Genomic DNA, 22,022 nt, shown 5'->3' with positions numbered 1-22,022 from the left:
GAATCTCTCCTTTCTGGAGGATGGCACCAACTCAATGGACATGAGTTTGAGCAAGCTCTGGGCGATGGTGAAGGACAGGAAAGACTGGCGTGCTGCAGTCTGTAGGGTTGCAAAGAGTCGGACACAGCTGAGCAAATGAACAACAACAGCAACAACTCTTTTCTACTCTGGGATAGGGTACCCAAGGGAGTCATGAAATCCACACAAGGGCTACAATTTCACTTTCTTTTATTTGTGGCACTGGAAGACCAACAGTGGAGACAGTGTGATGTAAGAGTGACTGCCTGAGGCCCTCGCTGCCCAGGGAAGGTGAGGGGCCTTCATCAGACAACACACAGCAGTTCCTTCCTACCAGATGCCTGATCTGAAATCACTGTGAAACATACAAACGATCTCGCCCGTATTTGTGGCTTCATTAAGACAGAAATTTTATTTCAGGAATTCCTCTTGATTTCTATTAACCTCTGAAAGAGCTTTCTCTACAGCCATAGTCGACCATCTGTGATAAATATCGGAGACTGGTGCCCTGTGCTGTAATTCTGGGCAAGCCACTCTTCTGCTGCACAAACCATGGAGACCACACCCACAGTGTGAACTCCCAGCACAATCGTGATCTGATGGGAGTGACCTTCAGATGTCCAGTCTCCTCCTTCCTGCCCTGGGGAGGATTTCTGAGGCTCCCAGGGCAGCCTCTGGGCTCCGTGCTCAGCCCTCCGTGGGAGAGGCCTGCACATCACAGCCTGCGGGGGGACAGCACAACACGTGGGCATGTCGTCCACTGCAAAGTCCTTCTGAACGCGTCACCACCACCTTGGGAGAACTCAGACCTGCCTGATTGTTACTCCGGGTGCCTGTGGTCGACTTTTAATAGCTTACTTGGTCAGATCACGGTCTGCAGCCCTCCATGAGGTTTTTACCCCAAATGTTGGAGGAATAGAATATAATACTTTCATTATTCAGTGAAGTCACATTTGAAAAAGCCTCTCAACTCTTTCTTCTTGCATCAAGTAGCAGATGACATTCAGGTTATTTCATTTACATACTTTCCCTAGAATTCAGAAAGATTTTCAACAACTAAATGGTTTTAACCATCTACATGTGGTAAAAGTCTCAAAGATTCAAAATGGGCCTAAGACATGATTCTTTCCACTCTGTCCATCAATGTAATTAAGGGTGATGGCCCAGCGTTTACAGTCCCATTAACCTGCCAACAAGAATAGTTTATTGGCAACTTTAAATATTCAGAGGCAAATACATTTCCTTGGCACAAGCCATGTGGCAGAGCAGCACCCCCATCCGTTTTAACCACAACGCAGGAGCGGAAGTCAGAGGCGAGTTTTGGCCTGGAGACAGGGGAGCTGCCCAATCCTGAAGCCCCCTGGGTGTGGCGCTCATCAGTGGTGGCTGCGGGCGTCCCTTGGGGGGTCTTTCTGCCACAAGTGCATCTTGTCACTGACTCACACGAGCAAGGGCACCTGCGGTGAAGAAAGACCCACTGTTACTCAGGGATGCAGCGGAGCGCAGGGGCAAGCACCCGGGTGCTGAGGAGCTGTGCACTAATCCCTCCTGGAAATAGTCCTCTCCTGTGACAGCCCCCAGTATTTATACTGTACCCGTCCTACTTACAACCCCAGGGAGAAAGCTCTCAGAAACACAGACGTGCCTGAGTGACTTCAGTGACTGGCTCCTGCCTTCAGGAAAGAACGACGGGAACAACCGTAGGGTCAGATCTGCAGGCCCCTGTGCTTCTCCTAGGATCATCCGCTGCCCCCGGCCCCGCCCTCCTGGAGCTCCCGCCCAGCAGTCTTTCCCTTTTCTGGGCTGGTCTCTCTGCCTGGGGCATGTCTCTGTTGCAGATGCCTCCTTTTTTTTTGCTGGAAAATGAGGACTCCTTCTTTAAGAATGTTCAGACCACCTGGAAGGAAAAGGCACTCTCATTCCAAGTCCTGGGGAGCCGATCCAGTCGCCCCCTGCCCCGGGCTGTGGGTGATGTGGCCCACCACGGTTCCCCAGGTGCCCTGTCTCTCAGCTGGAGCGGGGGCTCGAGGCAGGGATCACGGCATCAACCCCCACCTCATCACAGGAGGCAGGGCGGGCCGGGCCGCAGCAAGTGCAGGGGATCCCAGTGAGTGACAGCAAACCCACCCGTTCACCCTGCTGCTCTGGGTCCGGTCTGCTCCTGGGATGCCCAGCTGCAGAAAATGTGATGGCAGGATCTTGAAGGACCTATTTCCATGCCTCTGAAGGCTAAGGCGAACAGCATTTTTAAGGAAAGTGACAGGTTCACCTGAAACGGTGTGAAAGGAGATCTGGATTTCTCACCGTGGTTCTGCTGGATTCAGTACATTCTAAAAGAATCAGTGCTGGCCCACTTTTCACTGAATTATCAAAGCGAACATATAAGGACCCAAGCAGATCTCTTATGATGGTAACAACCACCACCACCTAGAATGCTTCCTGTGCGCTTCCTGTGTTTTAGGCACCATTTTCAGCCCTGCACAAATCTCATCTCAATAAGGCTTCAGCTCAACCAAATCACAACACACTATTGCTTTCACTATGGGTACTGCCTCCGATACGAAGACGAGAGAACTGGGGTGCAGAGAGCGTGTCTCCATCCAGACCAAATACTGAAGGAAAGAAAGTGAAGTCTCGGTCATGTCCAACTCTTTGTGACCTGTGGACTGTAGCCCACCAAGCTCCTCCGTCCATGGGATTCTCCAGGCAAGAATACTGGAGTGGGTTGCCATTTCCTTCTCCAGGGGATCTTCCCGACCCAGGGATCGAACGCAGGTCTCCCACATTGCAGGCAGACGCTGTAACCTCCGCCACCACCAGGAAGCCCCAATACTAGTAAGTAGCAATCCCTGGCACCCCACTCCAGTACTCTTGCCTGGAAAATCCCATGGACAGAGGAGCCTGGTAGGCTGCAGTCCATGGGGTCGTTAAGAGTCGGACACTACTGAGTGACTTCACTTTTACTTTTCACTTTCACGCATTGGAGAAGGAAATGGCAACCCACTCCACTGTTCTTGCCTGGAGAATCCCAGGGACGGGGGAGCCTGGTGGCCTGCCGTCTACGGGGTCACACAGAGTCGGACATGACTGAAGCGACTTAGCAGCAGCAGCAGCAGTCCCCAGAAGGCTCATCTGAGCAGAGAAGCGGCTGCTGGCTGGTTGCCTGCATGGCTGCACGGATGTTTCTGGCCCCTGCCTCCCAGATCCACCAGCAGCCCCTCCGCTGCAGGCACCCCCACACCATCTGAGAGACGAGATGCCATGAGACCTGGCTTTGCAGGCATGGAGGGAGGAGACAGGCCCGCTGATTTGGATGGAACCTGGGGAACACACACTGTTGGTGTCGAGTAGTCTGACACCCAGGCCAGCTTGGGATGGAGACAGAACTAGGGGCCAGTGGCGTCTGGAAGAGCGTGGTTCAGAGGGGCGGGGGGGAACGCGCAGGGTGCTTGCTCAGGGGGAGTGCAGACAAGGATGCGCATGGTGACTGCCAACAGCACCACGAGGGCCAGGGAACCCAGGGCAGGAATGCTAAGAAACTTATTTTTAAAGAGTATGTTAGTTTTGTTTCTGATAGTTTTTTCTTCAAGCTCTAGACAACTTTAGAGGTGAGACACTTCTAATTTCAAAACAAAGGTTTTAATTGTCAGTCTGAAACAGCACAATGAGTTTGCCAGAACATCCAAGCAACAGAGAAAACAGTATGTGTGTTGGTGTGAAGAAAAACAGATTGAGCCTGTTATTGGAAAATGCAGCCAGCATCCTGTTAATAGTATGCTTATCCCATTTACTGACCTTTGGAAACCTGTAGAATAAAGGGCGCTATTCTTGCATCCAAGGGTGCCAGCAGCGTTGTCACCTTGACAGGGGCAGTGTCAGGGGGTGGAGGAGGGGAGTGGATGTTGGGCAAGTGCAGTTGTATGAACAGTCAGGACATCTAGAAGCTACAGTGAAGGGGGGCGAGAGGAAAGAGCTAGGCAGAGGTGGCGTTGGGTCCTTGGGAGGGATTTTTTAAATGCATATTTACTATTATTGTTTTAACAAATTAATTGCTATAAAATGCAAGCATTTCAAGTATAAACTTGAATATGTTTTGATATATATGTGTATAAACATCACCAGAGTTAAGATGATGGATTGGGGTTATTTTATTTTTTTAAATTCACTTTTATATTTTTTAAATTTTTTTTCAAGTTGAAGTATAGTTAATTTATATTAGTTTCAGATGTATAAAATAGTGATTCAGTATTTTCATAGATTATACTCCATTTAAAGTTATCATGAAATATCAGCTGTATTCTCTCTGTGCTGCATAACAGGTCCTTACAGTTTATTTTATACACGGTAGTTTAGCTCTTAATCTCCTCCCTGTGTCTTGCCCCTCTGCCTTCCTTCTCCCCACTGGCAACCACTAGTTTTCTCTCTGTGAGTTTGTTTCTGTTTTGTTATGTGCATTCGTTTTAGTTTTTAGATTTCACATGCAAGTGATAACACAGAGTATTTCTTTCTCTGCTGACTTATTTCACTACAGGGCTTCCCTGATAGCTCAGTTGGTAAAGAATCTGCCTGCAATGCAATGCAGGTGACCCTGGTCTGATTCCTGGGTCGGGACGATCCAGTGGAGAAGGGATAGGCTACCCACTCCAGCATTCTTGGTCTCCCCTTGTGGCTCAGCTGGTAAAGAATCTGCCTGCAATGTGGGAGACTTGGGTGCGATCCCTGGGTTGGGAAGATTCGCCGGAGAAGGGAAAGGCTGCTCAGTCCATACTTCACCAGGCATAATACACTAAGTCCATCCATGCTGTTGCAAATGGCAGCTTCACTCTTTCTTTCACTCTCTCGGCTCAGCAGTATTCTATTGCACACATACCACATTTCTCTTTGTCCATCATCTGTTGATGGACGCTTAGGTTGCTCCCATATTTTGGCTACTGAAACGAACTCTACTATGACATTGCTGTTGTTGTTCAGTTGCTAAGTTGCGTCTGACTCTTTGACCCCACGCACTGCAGCACTCCGGGCTTCCCTGTCCTTCTCTCTCTGCCAGAGTTTGCTCAAATGCATGTCCACTGAGTCAGTGAGGCTATCTAACCATTTTGTCCTCTGCTGCCCTCCTCTCCCTCTGCCTTCAATCTCTCCCAGCATCAGCGTCTTTTCCAATGAGTTGGCTCTTCACGTCAGGTGGCCACAGTATTGGAGTTTCAGCACTAGGGTGCACAAATCTTTTCAAATTAGCATTTTCATTTCCTTCAGGTCTATGTCCAGGGGTAGAACCGCTGGAGCATACGGTAGTCCCACTCTTAGCTTTTAAAGGGCTCTCCATAACATCCTCTATAGGGGCTGCATCAGTTTACATCCCCACTGACAGTGTGCAAGTCCTCAGCTCCCTTTCAGTCCCTCCTCTCCCCAGTCCCAATACAACCACTGATATTCTATCTCTACATAGTTTGCGTTTCCTAGAATTTTACATACATGGAACCATCTATCACGTACTTTCTTTCTTGTCTGGCTTCCTTCACTCAGCATAGCTGTTTTGTGATTTATCTCTGGGTTGCTGCTTGCACATTCTTTTTGCTACTGGGAAGTGATTCACTGTAGGCAGACACTGGTTTTGCATCTGCGGTGGGCACGTCTCAGGGAGGGAGTGCCCTCTCCTCTGGTAAGTGGGGTGATGGTGTCTGTATTACAGGACACCTCCCCACCCCCATGAGGCTTGTGCAGCTCCTCACAGCACAGTCAGCAACCCCACTGCCACGTCACTGAACATCTGAACACTAAGCACTAAGAGGCATCCCAGGCACCGTGGCTGCCTACAGCCTGGCCCCACTGGGAGACGCACCTTTCAGAAGGCAGTTCCAAGCTGCAAAGATGAATCTCCCAGGACACAAAAGGGCAGGTGGGAGCATGGCCCAGTGAGGGGAGTTACGGGGCAGGTGAGTAAAGCAAGGGGGGACAGCACATCCCTGCTCTCCTGGCAGTGACCCTGCTTTAGACCAGCCTGGCAAGCCGAGTGTTGCCAGTGCAGGGGCCCTGGGCTGGGAGCATTTGAATCTTTGGCTGGTTGAAGACGTGGAAGGGGCTCTCATCACCACTAATAGCAACCTGATGGCCGAATCCAGATTTTCACAGTTCTCAGGAAACTAAAAAAAATATTTGGGAAGGAAAAGTCCTAAACTTTGGTGTCAAAGAGGAAATTGCAGGTCAGCACTAAAAAGCTTTGGCTTGGACAATTCAGTGAGAGAGATCTTGGCAACAGAATTGGCCACAAGGTAGCAATATGATGCTGATGGCCATTAGGATCAACCCAAGCGTAAGCCACCTTGCTAAGGAAGGGAGTAGCCTGCTGCTCAGTGTCTGCTCACACGATCAGGGGATAGGAGTGACCAAATTCAGGAGGAGAGACTACCCTCCCTCACCTCCCTGGCAAGGGGAAAAGGGCATGCTGCAGAGAGAAAAGCTCTAGAAGGTTCCCTGGTATCCCTAAGGTTTCACACTTCCTAGAAGATTCCTTCTTAGTTTGGTTGGACAAGAAGAAAAACAATGAAGGACAAAGCTTGCAGTTTGAGGCCAAGCCATAAAGCTGTAAAAATACCCAAGCATCGTTTTGCTTCCATGCCTGCCAAGGAAAATGATGTCTATATGGGAAAAGGTAAAATGAACAGTGGTGACGGAGCTGACGCTCGGAGTGAGGGTGGGGGAGAAGTTGTTAGGGAGCAGCAGGGTTCTCTGCTCCGACCGCCGTCTTCCCGCCTGGACAGGCCAGCTCCTGGGCACTCGTGGGTGCCCGAGGGAGTCAATCAAGCAGCTGTGTAGAAGGGGAGCAGGACCCCTGGCAGAAGCCTGGAGGTGCCTAGAACTCGTCTTATTTTCCAGAGAAGAAGGTGGTTTCTTCTAGCTTGACGTGGATTCTTGGCAAGTTTATAATGATTATGAAATCAATGAGTTCTGAGTGCAGGGACCCTGAGCTGCACTCTGCCACTGGTCTGGAGAGTCAGGTGATATGGCGGCAGGAGATGCCCGCTCCCTCTCCATTCTCCCAGAAGATAGTTACTGAGCAACCACTCTGTGTTAGGGGCTGTGCAAAGCGCTGGGACCTGCTGGAGCTCACAGTGTGGCAGGCTAGCAGGCACCATGCAGACGTTACACAGATCGTCACTGAGATTAGATTGTGATGGGATTGTGCGGGGGAAATGAGGTAATGCTCTGACGGGCCCCTCCTCCATCCAGGATGCAGGGGAAGACTTCCTGGGGGCTTGAGGTTTATTGAGGAATGTGCAGGATGACTGGGAATTAGTTGGCAAAACTAGGAGGTGAAACCTTTTCCTTTCAGGAAGAGGGAGCAGCATCCTCGGGGGTCACTCAGCAGGTAGCCTGTGTTGACAGACACCCCTGGGTTCTACCCGTAGGAAAAAGAGGTCACCTGAAACGGCTGCAACAGGCAGGATGGTCGCAAGGCAGCAAAGACAGAGCTGGCCTGTCTGTACCTGTGAACTATTCCAACCTAACTGGAACACATCAAAGGTCTACACTGGGCTTGCTGAGCCCAGTGTGGGCCGGGGTGTGGGCGGCTGACGGTTCGCTCGTGCTGGCTCGCGGTCACAGAACTTGGGTTCTCCCCCACAAGCGAAGGGGCTCTGGCTCAGGAGGACAGACGCCTGCTGCTGCTGTTGCTTTCCTGTGCTGGCTCCAGGTCCCCGGGGCGCTGATGTCATGTCAGCTGTCTAATCACTTCTCACAGGGTCTGCTGCCAAGACCAAGCGCCAGGACACATGTGTGGTCTGACTCAGTTAATTCCTGCAGTGGGAAACACACACCTGGGAGGGCCCAGCCAGGGCGGGGATGTCATGGGACCTAGTGAGGCATTCCTAGAGGCCGGCCTCCCGGGCTGGACTGCCCTTGGGGTCTGGGCCAGCAGCGGCCCTGACCTGGGTAAGGCTGGGGAGAAGGCCACAGGGCACCTGTGCCCCGCCTTCCCATCTGTGGGCTGGGAGCTGCAGCCTTCCCGCCCAGGAGCGTAACGGAGGAGATGCTCACTCTTGGCCCTCGGTGGAGGACTGCTGGGACACACAAAGGAAAGGCCTTGGGGCTTTCAGCAGGTCCCCCACTTTAGGAGATGTCCCTAAGGCTAAGCCAAGGACAACCCCCCTCTTTCTCTACTCCTGGTTGTAACCCCCAAGGGCACAGACAATGCTTCATTCATGTCTCTATCGTGAGCAGCTACTGCGATCCTGGACTCTGGTGGGTTCTCAGGAAATGCTTGTGGATGAATAGCTGGATGTGTGAATGTTTTAAATATAAACACGGATTAAAAGGGCACTTGCTGTCCATCCCAGAACCTCTGAAAGGATGCATTCAAAACAGACCGACAAAGGCTGTCCGACCGGATGGGCACAGTTTCACCATGAATATGAATTCACGATGGAGTAGAAGGCAGAAGTGGGCCGGGGCAGGGGTGGGGGTGGGGGGAGCAGTGGGCGGTGGGGAGCGCGGTCCAGGGTCTGAGCCTTGCACTCAAGATAGGAGAGCCATGTCTCCTGCGGATGGGACAGCAGCCTGAGCCAAGCCAAGCATGCTGTCACCTGGGGCTGGAGGAAAGACAAAGCAGGCGTGGCTTTGACATGCACAGACACAGAGGCAGAGGTGTTCACTACATACTGGAGAGAGGCAAATGAACTTCCAATCGCCTTGAAAATTGGCCAACTCACTTCCTCCTACATCAAAGCTAGCCTTTTGCCTTCTATCATAAGCTGCATCATTGCCAGCACAGAGCGTGTTCCAGGAGGGTTGAGCCACTGTGCCTGTGTTTAGCAGTGAGTCTGGTCCCCGAGAACCCTCCCAGCAGGGTCAGATGCCCTGCTTGTACTGGAGGAGGTGGCCTCAGGCACTGCAGCCCCTCACACTACCCAGCAGAGTAGGGAGCACCCTCAGTCCAGGATGCTCTCCTTGCTACATGCATCCTGAAGCATCACTGAACACCCAGGACAAAGGAGCATCTGCTCATATGAGAACCCACGGACAGCACAGCCCACATGGCATGAGTCCCAGAGCCTGGCCCTTTGCATCTTTTCCTCAAGGTAATGCAACTTTAAAAGCCCAAAAGGTGAAAGAAGGCTGAAGAGGCAACGCTCAAATGACTTGAGGAGCAAGTGTCAGAACATATACGAAAGTGATGCAAAGTCACAAAGACCTCCATGGCCCACGCCCGCAGAGCAGCGCCACCTTGCCAGGTTCCTTGGAGGCCCAGCTGGCTCTGGCCAGCTGAACTGCATGTGTGTCCCCTGGTGTCACACTGCGGCGCCACACCAACGGCATGTGTGGGGGGCTGCTGGAAAAGGAGGTCAGGTGTGTGCCTCTGGGAGGACAACCACGGGCTCCAGGTGAGGCCAGACTGTCTTAGCTGCCCTGTGCGTCCCTGATGGAGGCTGAGCCAAGGCTGCGGGGTGGATGGACAGTCCTGACTTCCTAAGTCATGTGTCCTTCAGGGCTTACAGGAACGGGAGGTGCAGACTGCCAGGGAGAGCTCTGGGTCACTCTGTAGAGCAGTGACCTGCACAGTCCCATCACTCAGCTACATGGCCTCCAGCTAAGGTGTGGGGCACTGGGCAGACAAATGGTCAGGGTCTCCCAGGTCATCCTCGCCCTCTCATCTGGGGCCTGGCTGTCAGCCTAGGGGCATCGCTTAAACTGCTCTGGGCATCAAAATCTCAGATGCACCAGACTCACTGCCTCAACCCTTCCAGTCTGGATAAGGCAGGTCCCAACACTTAGATTAATCCAAGAAACAAATAAAATGCGGGCTTCTGACTGCCATCTTAAGCAGCTGCTAGGAAGCTGAGATGGTGATGAGCAATGGCCAGGCCTGGGCCTCCCATGACTCTTTCTGCCAGCCCCCCAGGCTGTGTTGCTTGCTGTGTGGAGACACGCCCTCCCTGCATCCCCACCTCCCACCCAGCAGGCCCCACCTGGTCACAGCCCCTTCTACCACTGCCCTTGCATTTCCCCCCACTTTCTTTCCCATAGCACAAATCGCTTCCTCTGCTTTTTCAAACAATCCCCAAACTTGATTTTTCCCCCTTCCTTTCTGGAAGGCCTTGCGCACACTCTAAGAGAGAAAGCCTGAGGTTCAAGGTGGCGTGGGTGCCCCTATTCCTTAGGACTCCTGCCAGATGCGGGGAGAGGAGCAGCTATCTGAAACCATCCAAAGTCAGTCAATGAGAAGATGAGTACAGGAGAAGTCAGTACAGCCTTCATATTCAGCGGTACTCAGACGGTATCAAAAGCTCAGATGACACAGATAATGATCTCAAACCTCAGTGGAAAGGGATTCGGTAAAACTGCAGATTTGTAGGCTCAAACCTCTGAAACATCTACAACCACAGCATGCAGATGTCTTGTGGATTTCACTTTGAAAACAATGTTTTCAGAAACTCTAAATCGTTCCCAGGGACCAGCTGAACCATCAGGGTTGATAACCGGCTCTGTCGCTTTGGATTCTCTGGGAACCACTGGCACTTTCTTTCTTTGAACTATAGTTGATTAACAATATTATGTTAGCTTCAGGTGTACAGCAAAGTGACTCAGGAATATATAGATGGATAGACAGATAGATATAGACATAAATGTGTGCATTCTCAGTCACTTCGGTCATTTCCAACTTTTTTGTGACCCCGTGGACTGTAGCCCACCAGGCTCCTCCGTCCACGGGATTCTCCAGGCAAGAGTACTGGAGTGTGTGGCCATTTCCTCCTCCAGGGCATCTTCCTGACCCAGGGGTCACACCCACATCTCCTGCATTGTGGGTGGATTCTTTACCACTGAGTCACCAGGGCCTCCCACCATGGCTACTTTTCCAGATTATTTTTGACTATATGCTATGACAAGATAATGAAGATAGTTGCCTGTGCTGTACAAGAAGTCCTTGCTGATTCCCTATTTTACATACAGTAGTGTGTATGGGTCAGTCTCAAACTCCCATCTCCCACTTTTCCCTTGGTACCCATAAGTTTGTTTTCTATGTCTGTGTATCTGCTTATGTTTTGTAAATAAGTTCGTGTCCTTTTTTTTTTTTTTAGATTTTGCATATGTGATATCCATGTAATATTTGTCTTTCTCTGTCTGAATTACCTAGCATGATAAGTGAAGGTCCATTCATGTTGTGCAGTTGGCATTCCATTCTCTTTCATGGCTGGGTCGTATTCCAGTGTATATATGCACCACATCTTCTTTACCCATTCATCTGTCCATGGACACTTAAGTTGCTTCCATGTCTCGGTAATTGCAAATAGTGCTGCTGCCAACATTTGGGTTCATGTATCTTTCTGAATTAGAGTTTTTGTCTTTTCCAGATATATACCCAGGAGTGGCAATGCTGAATCATATGGTATTTCTATTTTTTTGAAAAAAACTTAAAAAACTATTTTTTAAGGGAACTCTATACTCTTCTCCACAGTGGCTACACTAATTTACATTCCCACCAACAGGGTAAGAGGGTTCCTTTTTCTCCACACCCTCTCCAGCATTTGTTTTTTGTAGACATTTTGATGTTGGCCATTCTGACCCACGACTGGCCCTTACTTTCACTTTGATGTTGAGACATGGATGGAGGAGAGAGGTTGTCTCAGGTTTGAATTACAGAGCTGTCTTCATCAGCTTCCACAATGTCTAACCATTAGGACACTTACTTAGCCATTCACCCCGATGTCTTCACTTTCCCTCATTTCATGTAATAAAGCACTAAGCTCATCAAGATATAACTTATGGAGAAATGGAAACAAGTAAAGACAAATTGAAAGCCCTTAACAATTTTAACTGCCCCCCCCCCCCCCCCCCCCGCCCCCCACGGGCATCCAGAGGACAGTCTGGCATCCAAGGCCACGGGGTTAAGCGCAGTTTCTTCTCCCGGCATCCTGAGGCAGGGCTGAGCTTTCGGTAGATGTAGTGCCGTTAGCATTCTCGCTACCTGCTGTCTTGGGTCCCTGTTAGGGCCACAGAGCACAGCTGGGGACACCTCTCCAGCACAGGGACACACTCTGGGGCCTACCCGAGAGTTCTGCCTGTGGCCCCAGGGAGGCTCCAGCTAGTGTGCTAAGGCCACTCCAGCCCAGGCTGCCACAGCATCCCTGAACTCAGCGAGGACCGCCTCCCGCGGTGCTGCCTGGGGGAGCCTCCCCTGCCCTCCTTGCCGCCCTAAGCTCCTGGCGGGAAAGTTTTCAGCAGTGCCTGCCCCTCTCCGTGGAAGTGGCTCACCCATCTCGCGGGCCAGCTGCTCTCCTTCATTCTGAGGGCCTTCTGTGCCCACCGGGTCCAGCCCTATGTGACCAAGGCCACGTCACTCAGCTTTTCTGAGCCTCATTCACTTTTTCTGTAAAATGAGAAGAATCATAGTACTGCCCTCTTCAGGGACATGTGAGGACTTAAGCTTAGGATCTGGAAATGATCTCTCGGAAAGTAATACCTGTCACCACCTCCCTATGATTAGCCTAACTTCCCACCTGCTAGAAATGGGCAGGGAAAGAATATCAGTCTATTCACAGAATCATTATGGAGTTAAAGCAGATCTCAAAACCTACCTAATCAAAGTCCTTAAAATTTGGGAACCCTACTTTGGATCCCACAAAATCCACTGCTTTCAGGGACCAGTAGGCGATATGTACAGACCAAACAGAAGACAGGACAGAGCAGAAACTGCAGAAAAACCAGCAACGTGTGCTCCGCCCAAGGGGCTGCAAAAACAATAATTTTCCATACGGATGCTGTCGCCTGGACCCCAACCAGGGCCCCGCAGGATGCATCGCAGACGGACGGAGGGGGAGCGGAGGGGGTTGGGGTGACCTGGGCCTCCCCAGCCCGAGGGAGCGTGGACGCCGCGTCTCACACCCTCACCTTTCTCAGCCTCGCGGCTCCGGTGCCGGAGCGGATGGCATTCATCAAGGCCTGTCTGGCGTCCACCGGGTTGCCGAGGGGGCCTGAGCTGGACCTCGACGCTGACTGGGATGAGGTGGGTGCCTGGGCAACTGGAGCAGGTGGGGGTGGCTGGGACTGGACCCCAAGGTCTTCTGCCCGCAAGGGGTCTGGCCCATGTGCAGACAGGGTGGCATTGCGGAGGCTCTGGAGCTCCTCAGAGGCGGAGGACGTGACCTAGCAACAAGACGGTGAAATGACAGGGTCCCAAACATCCTTTCCAAGAAGCAGCGCTTCTCAGACCCTGAAAAAACCCGGGGTCCATGTCTGCTCTCCTGGGGCTCTCCATCAGGTCAGTGACTGCTGGCAGGGAGCAGGGCTACCCTCCTGAGACCCCTGCCCTCCTACCTCACCTGGGCCTGCCTGGACAGACCCTGAGGCCAGGCACACAGCAACAGCCAATCAATGGGAAGGACCCCTCCTCCAAACACGGAGAGTAAAGTGCCCACCCGGTTTTCCCTCAGATTCTGGCTGCAGAAGGTGCATGACCCTCTGTCCCCGAGCTCAGGTCTGGGGGGTCCTGCGACTGTGTCAGACCAGCCCCAGCAGATAGCAGCTCCATCCAGGAGCTGTGGCCAGTGCCTCTGCTGCTGGGTGGCCCAGCCCTGCAGCCGGCTCAGTGTCCTGGGAGTGTGGGGAGGCGCAGGCAGGAGTGTACAGGAAACACTCACACCTTCAGGAGAGGCTGGCCCTCAGGGCCTCTCCCGCGGCCGGGCTGGCCGCTCCAGTGATGACTTAGCGTCGCTCAGGGAATCGGAGGGTCACCCTGGCTTGCGCAGTTTTCCGGGGGTCACTGCGGGGTGTGTGTGTGTGTGTGTGGCCCCCTCACCTTCCTCAGGCTGAAGGTCCCGCTGTGGCCGCGTATGGCTGCCAGGAGGGCTGAGCGCTCGCAGTCTGCCTCAGTGTAGGACGGTTTCTTTGGCCCTCCCTTTGAGCCGGGTCCTGGAATCTAGAATATTTATTAATGACGTCAACTCCTGTCACTTAGGTGACGGGGAGATGACGCCTATAAGGCAGTACACAAGAAAGCCCATAGTTATCAGGTCAGGCCTGCAGGGTCAGTTTACCATCTCTGTCTGTTAGAAGGTAGACGTATCAAGGTGCAGTTCTGGATTGACCTCACACTATATAAAAATTATGGGGCTTCCCTGGTGGCTCAGCTAGAATTTGCTTGGCAATGCAGGAGATGCAGGTTTGATCCCTGGGTGGGGAAGATCCCCTGGAGAAGGGAATACCCACTTCAGTATTCTTGCCTGGGAAATCCCATGGACAGAGGAGCCTGGTGGGCTAGAGTCCATGGGGTCACAAAGAGTCAGACATGACTGAGCGACTAAACGATAGCAACAAAATGCAGAAATCAAAAGCTGTGTGTCTGGGGAGGCACAGGGTGGGCACCCTCCCCAAATGTCATCTCCCTCTTTCCTCAGTGGCAAAGTGAAGGAAACAGTTGCTAATCCTCAGTGTCAGGGTAGCTGTTAAATAACATTTGCAAGGTGATAAATTCCTACACGGGGGGCAGGTGTCATAAAATTTTCCCCAAGGCTTCAGCCCACCACTGCTGAAAATGCAGGGTGATAGGGGGCAGGGCCTCAGCCTGATTCTCCATCTCCCCGTCCAGGCTCAAGGACCAGATATGGATGATTCCTCCCCAAGCCGGCACCCCACCCCACGCCTCCACTCCCCCATGCCCACGCAAGGACTATGTATTGCTGACACCTTTCCCCAGGGCAGTCAAGAGCCTTAAAGGCAGTGTGGGCAAACCAAAGTCATCAGTTTTGTCTCCTTAGTGGTTCTACTTAAACCACTCCATAGGCAGGGAGACAGAAATCCGGGTAAAATTAAGCCCGTGCAGTCCCCCGCATCCCTCGCCTGGTCCCCCTCTTCTGATGTCACCTCAGATCTGTGAGCAGTGTAGGGGAGAGGCCGTCCCTGAGGCAGAAGCCCACCAAGAACTTCACCTTGCGGAGCCTGTCCTTGCCTCCCGCCGAGTGGATGGCCGCCATCAAGGCGCTGTGCAGGGATGTGTCTTTCGGAGCCGGCCTCTGGACCACAGGCCTGAATTTCTTCTGTGGCCCGAAGATGCTGGCTGGCAGTTTCCCATCAGCTTCAAGTGCACCTGTGCTTAACGAACTGGGCTTTTCCTCCCGTTGTGGGGGCTCCTGTCCAGCCCGGCCGTTTGTATCTGACTCTCTTGGAGAGCAAGGAGGCTCGCTGTGGATGGGGACCCACCGGGAGCCATTCACCAGGGTGCTGCCTGAAGTCTGATCATCTCCTGAGCGAGGGCGTGAGGGACTCGAGCCATCAGACTTGCACTCGGGGTCGGATGCCGAGTTGGTCCTATGTGTCCTTGTGCTTTGCTCCCCATTGAGACCACAGCTCTGTCCCACAGAAGCCTGGTCCCTTTGGGCAGCTGTGACTAGTGAGCCACGGGAATTTCTGTGGACGCCAGACAGGCAGTCTTGAGCAGACAGCTTTCCGTAAGGGCAGCTGACTTGCCATCCAGCATGGGGTCCTGCCGTCGATTCCCCCCCGTCACGACGAACGCCCGTTCCTGGGTTTGGGCTGGGGGTGGTACTGTCCTTCACCACAGGAGGCGCTACCGCTGGCTCTGCTGCTGTGCCTTCACAGGTCCTCTGGGTATTATCCTGTCTCCTCCCCACATCACTGTGGACTGTCAGGGTCCCTATCCGCTTGGCAATGGCAGAGGCCATGTACTGACTGGATGTTCTCCTCTGAGGTCTGAGAAACAGGACTTCTGCAGCGTTAGCTGCTGGCACCCGGAGGGGGCGAGCGGCTGCTGGGGGTGGCCAGCTTCTCCCCTGCCCCAGAGCGCTCCCGTCCTCTGAGTGGGGAGGCTGGGGCCCAGGCAATGTTCCCTGGGGGTCTGGTGAGGTGGGCTCGCCTCTCAGTCTGCTTTCCTGAGGCTGCGGATTTGTGGGGGTGGTGGGGGCGGGGGTCCTCTTGGCCCCTCCTGTGGGCCGGCCAGAGCGCTTCTCTACAGAATTGGATCTCCAGAATTCTTTGACTTTTCCAATGGGTGGGGTTTCTGCCTCCCGAGTGGGCGATGAGGGGACTACGGTCCTGCCGGCATGCGCGTGGGGGCTCACCAGGTTCCCCAGCTCATCGATCTTAATGGCACCCACGGAGAGGGATGCCCCCCGGTCGTAGCATTTCATCTCTGACTTCGGAGGGACAATTTTATAAGTTGTGAGGCCGTACTTAAGGCCATAACTCCCCACTGGGTGTGGGCCTCGTTGGTGCCATGGCGGTAGTGTTGAGACATCACCTTTACCATCGCTTGCCTTTTCCTTCCCCAGCGGCGGGATCACCCTCCCGGGGGCTGGGGTCCCCCCGCTGTGAGCAGAGCCAGGCACCCTGCCTTCCTCCTTCCCATTCAAGTGGTGAGTGTGAAGTGCTGAAGCAGAACTCGCCGTGGGCTCCATCTTCCTGGGATCCACCTCCTGCCAGGTGTTGGTCAAAGCTGCCCTGACCTCTCTCTCGGGCTCCTGGGAAGGAGCTGGTGAGCTGGGCCCGGCTGCCCACCTCTGCCTGTGCTGCTGGGGGCACTCGGCCTGGCATGGTGGTGGCTGAGCCTTACTGTCGGCCGTGCTCCCCAAGTCGAAGGAGCCGGCATTGTTGTTTCTATTGGAAAACATGCCTGAATCCACGGGGTCATCGAGAACCTCGCCTATGAACGTCACTGGGATTGCCTCAGTGTCACCATGGGGAGTGGACATGCCCTGTACAGAGCTGGCAAGGGGGCCGGTGTCAGCTTCGCAGCTTTCTTCCATTTCTGCAAAGAAGCACAACTCAGGTCACAGGCAGAGCCCGCTTGGATGATTCTGATGCCCCTTAACCAGTGGAAATCCCACCCTGATTTTCATCTCCTGAGGGTCCTTCGGTGTAAGTTATTTAGGGTCATTTCGGTTGTCGTCTACACATGCTCAGAGCCAGTCTCAGCGCACAGGACCCAATCAAAGACCTGTCTGCAGATTCATGATGCCTTGGGGGCAGGCACTGAGGTACCACATTTTGCCAGTATCTTTACTTACAAATTGATGTTGAAGTCCAAGCCCTCAGTAAACACCACCTCAGAGCAGGATGGGAAGGTGGATTTGGGATTTTTACTTTCCTTTTGATTTGATTCACAAGGAGCACCACAGAATCTATGGGTCAAGCTGCTCTTGTTCTGCTTCCTAAGAGGCAGGTGACAATGCCCTGAGTCCCCAATAATTAGCCCTAAAGGACATAGTGGGCCTGCAGGCAGAGTCTGAGGGACAGACCAAGGTTGATAAAGGTTTCTTAGCTCTGTCAACCCTATTTGAGGACAGAAAACGGAAAAGTGAGGCAGACAAAAGGCTGGGTCAGCTCTGGAACCTGCCTCCTTCTTGTTTTATTTGGTTGTCGGGCAAGGCCTTTACCTACTTGCTAGACTGTGTGCCTTTGTTGGAAAGACTTCCGGTTGTGCACTGAGCTGGTTTGTATCTGCTCAGACCTTACACTATTCTGTCCGATACACGCGCAGAAGTGCAGTCCCTGGGACGCCCCCGGGAACAGGGGTCCCTGGTGAGATGCTGCGTGCTGTGTTCCTCACTGAAAGTCAGACCACATGTTAGCAGGTCATGGTGGGGGAGGTTTAATACAGAGGCCTGTCCGCCAGAGTGGCATCCAGTGTTTCTCTAACTCATCTGAGGGCTGAGAACTTCTTTGGTTCATGTGTGTAGACTTTCAATGTGTGTAATCAGTATTACTCAGAGCAGGCTGTAAGTGCCTGCTCGGACATTTCCTCGGCACTGTTCGGCTGCCCAGGTGCACGGCGCCTCCGGGAGCTGAGCTCCCTGTGTGCTTGGCCCCCAGCCTGGGCCTTCCTCTCTCGGAGCCACATCTCCTCTGCACACATCTTCCGCACGTGGTCACACGCGGTGCAGTCGGCAACCCTGACAGCCCTCAGGGTGCCTGGCCCCGGCAGAGACGTCCAGGCAGGAGGGGCGGTGCTTACCTTCCAGGTCCGCGTCCAGTTCCGCAAGGCTTTTCTGGAACTGTCCAGTCATGAATATTTCCTCCTCCTCGTGTGAGGCTGGGGCAGCTTTTCCGTTTCTAGGGAAAACCAAGAAAAAAGGGAGCATTCATTTAGCTCATTATTTATGTAACTGACTCTTTTCTGGAAATACCTGAGGCAGGTACAACTTAAAAGTCAGGCCATTCCATAGGCACTGCTGTCCTTGGAATGCCTGAGACACAGATGTGGTATGTCTCTGTGTGTGTGTGGTGTGTATATGCTGTGTGTACGGACACGCGTGTGTGTGGTGCACAGCAACGACCACTCCAACAGGGAACTTCAGGGCAGCAGTGACCGCCCCTCTGGCCGTGCCGCCTCCCCACGCCCACACGGCAGTGACTGGATGGGGGAAGGTGGCCAGGGAAGCAACCCCTGCACGCCGTGAGCCTTCCCACATGGGTTCTTTTGCCAAGATCACCCCACGGGAAGCCTCACAAGCAGTTAGGAGGCAGGCAAGGTCATGATCGCCGCTTCCCAGAGAAGTGACCGTGTGCTGAGAGGCTGAGAATGCAGCTGTCCCTGCTCGCAGGGGCTCCTGAGCCTGGGAGGGCTGCCACGTCTGTGTCCACAGGTGCCTCACGGCCCTGCCACCCGGGTGTCCAGGGAGATGTCCCTACCTGCTGGGGAGAGCTGGGCTTTCCTTCTCTTCAGCCCTGGACAGCAGCATCTGTGAGACAACAGCTGCCAAAGCGATTTGAGAGCAGCCCTTGCAGAGGCTCTGGTCCCTTTTGTCTCGTGGTGCCAAGAACAGAGACACGTACGGGGTGATTGTCCCTCTTCTGCAAAAGCGGAAGGTCTTTCCCGCTGATCGTTAGAATCAAGGACCAGTTTCCATTGTTACTAATCAGGCCGAGACAATGATGCATGAAATGTGCTTTGTACCGTCCTCACTTACATAGCAGAGTTTGTGTTCTGGTAAATGAGTCTTTCTTACTTGGTGACTGTGTCCCTTTGGGAGCCAGGAAGTGGCTTCCAGATCCAATTCAGCTAATGTCCTCTGACACGGCAGACAAAGGGCGCTGGCTGAGATGCGTGCAGCTATGGACCAATTAACGACGGCTACAGAGGCACAAGACTTGCCTTTCCTGTTGCTTTTGCCATAAGACTTAATTGGATGCATTTGCTAAACTTGTGTCTTTCTCTTCCACAGAATACGATGGTTTAGATAAATTTAATTTATATATTCAATCAAGTATATGGCAGAAAAAAATGGTAAGGGCTCTCTAAAGTAGTATTTAAAATGGAAAACTTTTTCAAAGGTTGGTTCTTAGTTTAGAATGCTTAAAGCCTAGTCAGACAAAATTATACCTACACATTTCCTTCAGAGTATTTGCCTTCCCTTCAAAGTATGCAAAATCACATTGTTCTATGGGAATAGAATGATATCAATAAGAATTAAAAACTATAGCACATGGAATTACACTCAATATTTTATAATAACCTATAAGGGAAAAGAATCTCAAAAAGAATGTATATGTACACACATACATACATGGATGTGTGTATGACGGCTTTCCTGGTGGTTCAGACAGTAAAGAATCTGCCTACAATGCGGGAGACCCAGGCTCAACCATTCAATCCCTGGGTCAGGAAGATCCCTTGGAGAAGGGAATGGTAACTCACTGTACTGTTCTTGCCTGGAGAATCCCATGGACAGAAGAGCCTGGCAGGCTACAGTCCATGGGGTTGCAAAGAGTCAGACATGACTGAGTGACTAAGTTTAAGTTCTATACATGTATACATTCATATGCATATTATACATATATAAGTAAATATATATGCATATTTACTTAACTGTACATCTGCATCTAATACGTCGTGACAAAGATCAAACCAGTCAATCCTAAAGGAAATCAACCCTGAATGTTCACTGGAAGGACTGATGCTGAAGCTGAAGCTCCAATACTTTGGCCACCTGATGCAAAGAGCCAACTCACTGGAAAAGACCCGGATGCAGGGAAAGATTGAGAGCAGGAGGAGAAGGGGGTGACAGAGGATGAGATGGTTGGATAGAATCTCTGACTCAATGGACATGAGTCTGAGCAAACTCCAAGAGATAGTGAAGGACAGGGAAGCCTAGCGTGCTGCAGTCCATGGGGTCGCAAAGAGTCAGACAAGACTTAGTGACTACACAAAATCGGCTATACTTCAAAAACAAACAAAAAAAAACAATGTACTCTTAGAAGAAAACGAATTAAAAAATAACTTAAGAGAAAAGTTCCACTGATGATATTACTTTATAAAAGGTGAACTAGAGAATGAAAATCATCTTGAACTGATGAAAATGCAAGGAATCTGAGACTCTCAACACTTGTTGCTCCTAGTTTAAACTGGAAAGCAATGCAAACAGGTACATCAAGATGCAAAAGCATAGTTTTAACTTTGTAGGACCTTTGGTTCTTTAGCCTCTCTTTTGATGCTGCTGCAGTTGCTAAGTCGCTTCAGTCGTGTCCGACTCTGTGCAACCCCATAGACGGCAGCCCACCAGGCTCTCCCGTCCCTGGGATTCTCCAGGCAAGAACACTGGAGTGGGTTGCCATTTCTTTCTCCAATGCATGAAAGTGAAGTCGCTCAGTCGTGTCTGACTTTGCGACCCCATGGACTGCAGCCTACCAGGCTCCTCCATCCAGGGGATTTTAAAGGCAAGAGTACTGGAGCGGGGTGCCATTGCCTTCTCCTCTCTTTTGATAATTTGCCTTAATAATTCCGTGGAAGGAAAATATGAGCCACCATGTTCATCGTATTCATGGGGAGACATCTCCAGCTTCTGGCAGCAGGGAGTTCCCTCCACTGCTGCGTTGATATGTAATTATGATGTGGGGGTGGAAACACAGGTCACAGATGAAGCCCACGTGAAGAAATCAAGACATACAGCTCCATCCAGGAGGGTCATGGCGATCTAAAAGGAATCTGTGTCTGAAGACAAGGGTGACTCAGAGATCTAGACACCACTACCAGCCAGGGTGATTTGTTGAAATGGATGGATTACGGCAAATATTTTATCCTTTGTCCTTGGAGTATGCTCATTTTGGTACAAGGCGGCTTGAGTGATGAGATGATTTTTTTCAAACAGACAACATTTAAAATGATTCTTTGGTCCTCTTTGTGTCTGATTCTTTGCAACCCCATGGACTGTAGCCCACCAGGCTCGTCTGTCCATGGGATTCTCCAGGCAAGAATACTGGAGTGGATTGCCCTGCCCTCCTCCAGGGGATCTTCCCAACTCAGAGATTAGACCCAGGTCCCCTGCAGCTCCTGCTCTGGGCAGGTGGGTTCTTTACCACTAGCGCCACCCGGGAAGCCCTCTAATGATCACTAATTATTTTATGAAAAGCAGTTTACGTATTTGTTATACCATGCCCAATACACATAATATGTTGTGTTTATAATTTTATTTTGCTATTGAGAGCCTAGCAATCCCAGTGATGATCCTAAACCACTGTGTGACAGCCATAAATCCTAAAGGAGGCACCACAGCAGGGCCTGAGCCAGCCCTTCACCACGCTCCTCCCACCCAGACGCTGGCCTGAGCCGCCTCATCTAACCGTCAGTGGCCAAGCCCCAGGCTCAGAACTTCAGATCCGCTCTCTGCCTGCCAGTCTCACCTCCCATCCAGGCCCTCTTGTGAAGTCTGGGGTCCCTACATCTAGTCCTCTGCCCTCCACTTAGCTCAGCAGTCTGGCCCACCTTCCATCTGCCTCTTGTACAATCAGAGGTTTTCCATAGACGCTCAACTCTACACTGTGCTGACACCCGCATCCACCTCTGGCCCACCCTTGCTCCTGACACCCCAGTGTGGACCTCTGGGGCACTGCTTGTCCAGGAGGAGAAAATGGACACCGACATAAGCCACCGGCCTTGGGAGTGCTCTGGAGGGAGGGGACCCGGGTCCTTGACTGGTGCTTCTCCCAAGGCTGCCAAGCAGCTCTGGCGTGGAGCAAGGCGAGGCCTGTGACCACTTCACTTCTGCAGATGGTGCCCCTCC

At 52.1% G+C, this 22,022-nt stretch overlaps 1 protein-coding gene across 1 annotated transcript in view; it reads right to left on the bottom strand.

Moving 5' to 3' along the window:
* Positions 1 to 327: 327 nt before the first annotated feature.
* The window catches only part of COBL (cordon-bleu WH2 repeat protein), a 304,931-nt gene continuing 283,236 nt past the window's right edge, over positions 328 to 22,022 (bottom strand). The window contains exons 11-15 of the mRNA XM_052639184.1: positions 17,978 to 18,075; positions 14,937 to 16,771; positions 13,808 to 13,927; positions 12,901 to 13,155; positions 328 to 1,475 (exon numbers count right to left, since the gene is read on the bottom strand). Of these exons, the coding sequence (XP_052495144.1) occupies positions 1,458 to 1,475; positions 12,901 to 13,155; positions 13,808 to 13,927; positions 14,937 to 16,771; positions 17,978 to 18,075 (2,326 nt within the window). The 3' untranslated portion in view covers positions 328 to 1,457. The remainder of the gene's footprint in view (positions 1,476 to 12,900; positions 13,156 to 13,807; positions 13,928 to 14,936; positions 16,772 to 17,977; positions 18,076 to 22,022) is intronic.

This window comes from Budorcas taxicolor, chromosome 4 (assembly GCF_023091745.1).
Source record: "Budorcas taxicolor isolate Tak-1 chromosome 4, Takin1.1, whole genome shotgun sequence".
Classification (NCBI taxonomy): Eukaryota; Metazoa; Chordata; class Mammalia; order Artiodactyla; family Bovidae; genus Budorcas; species Budorcas taxicolor.
The sequence above is the reverse complement of the archived record's forward strand: the minus strand, read 5'-3'. Positions and strand labels throughout refer to the sequence as shown.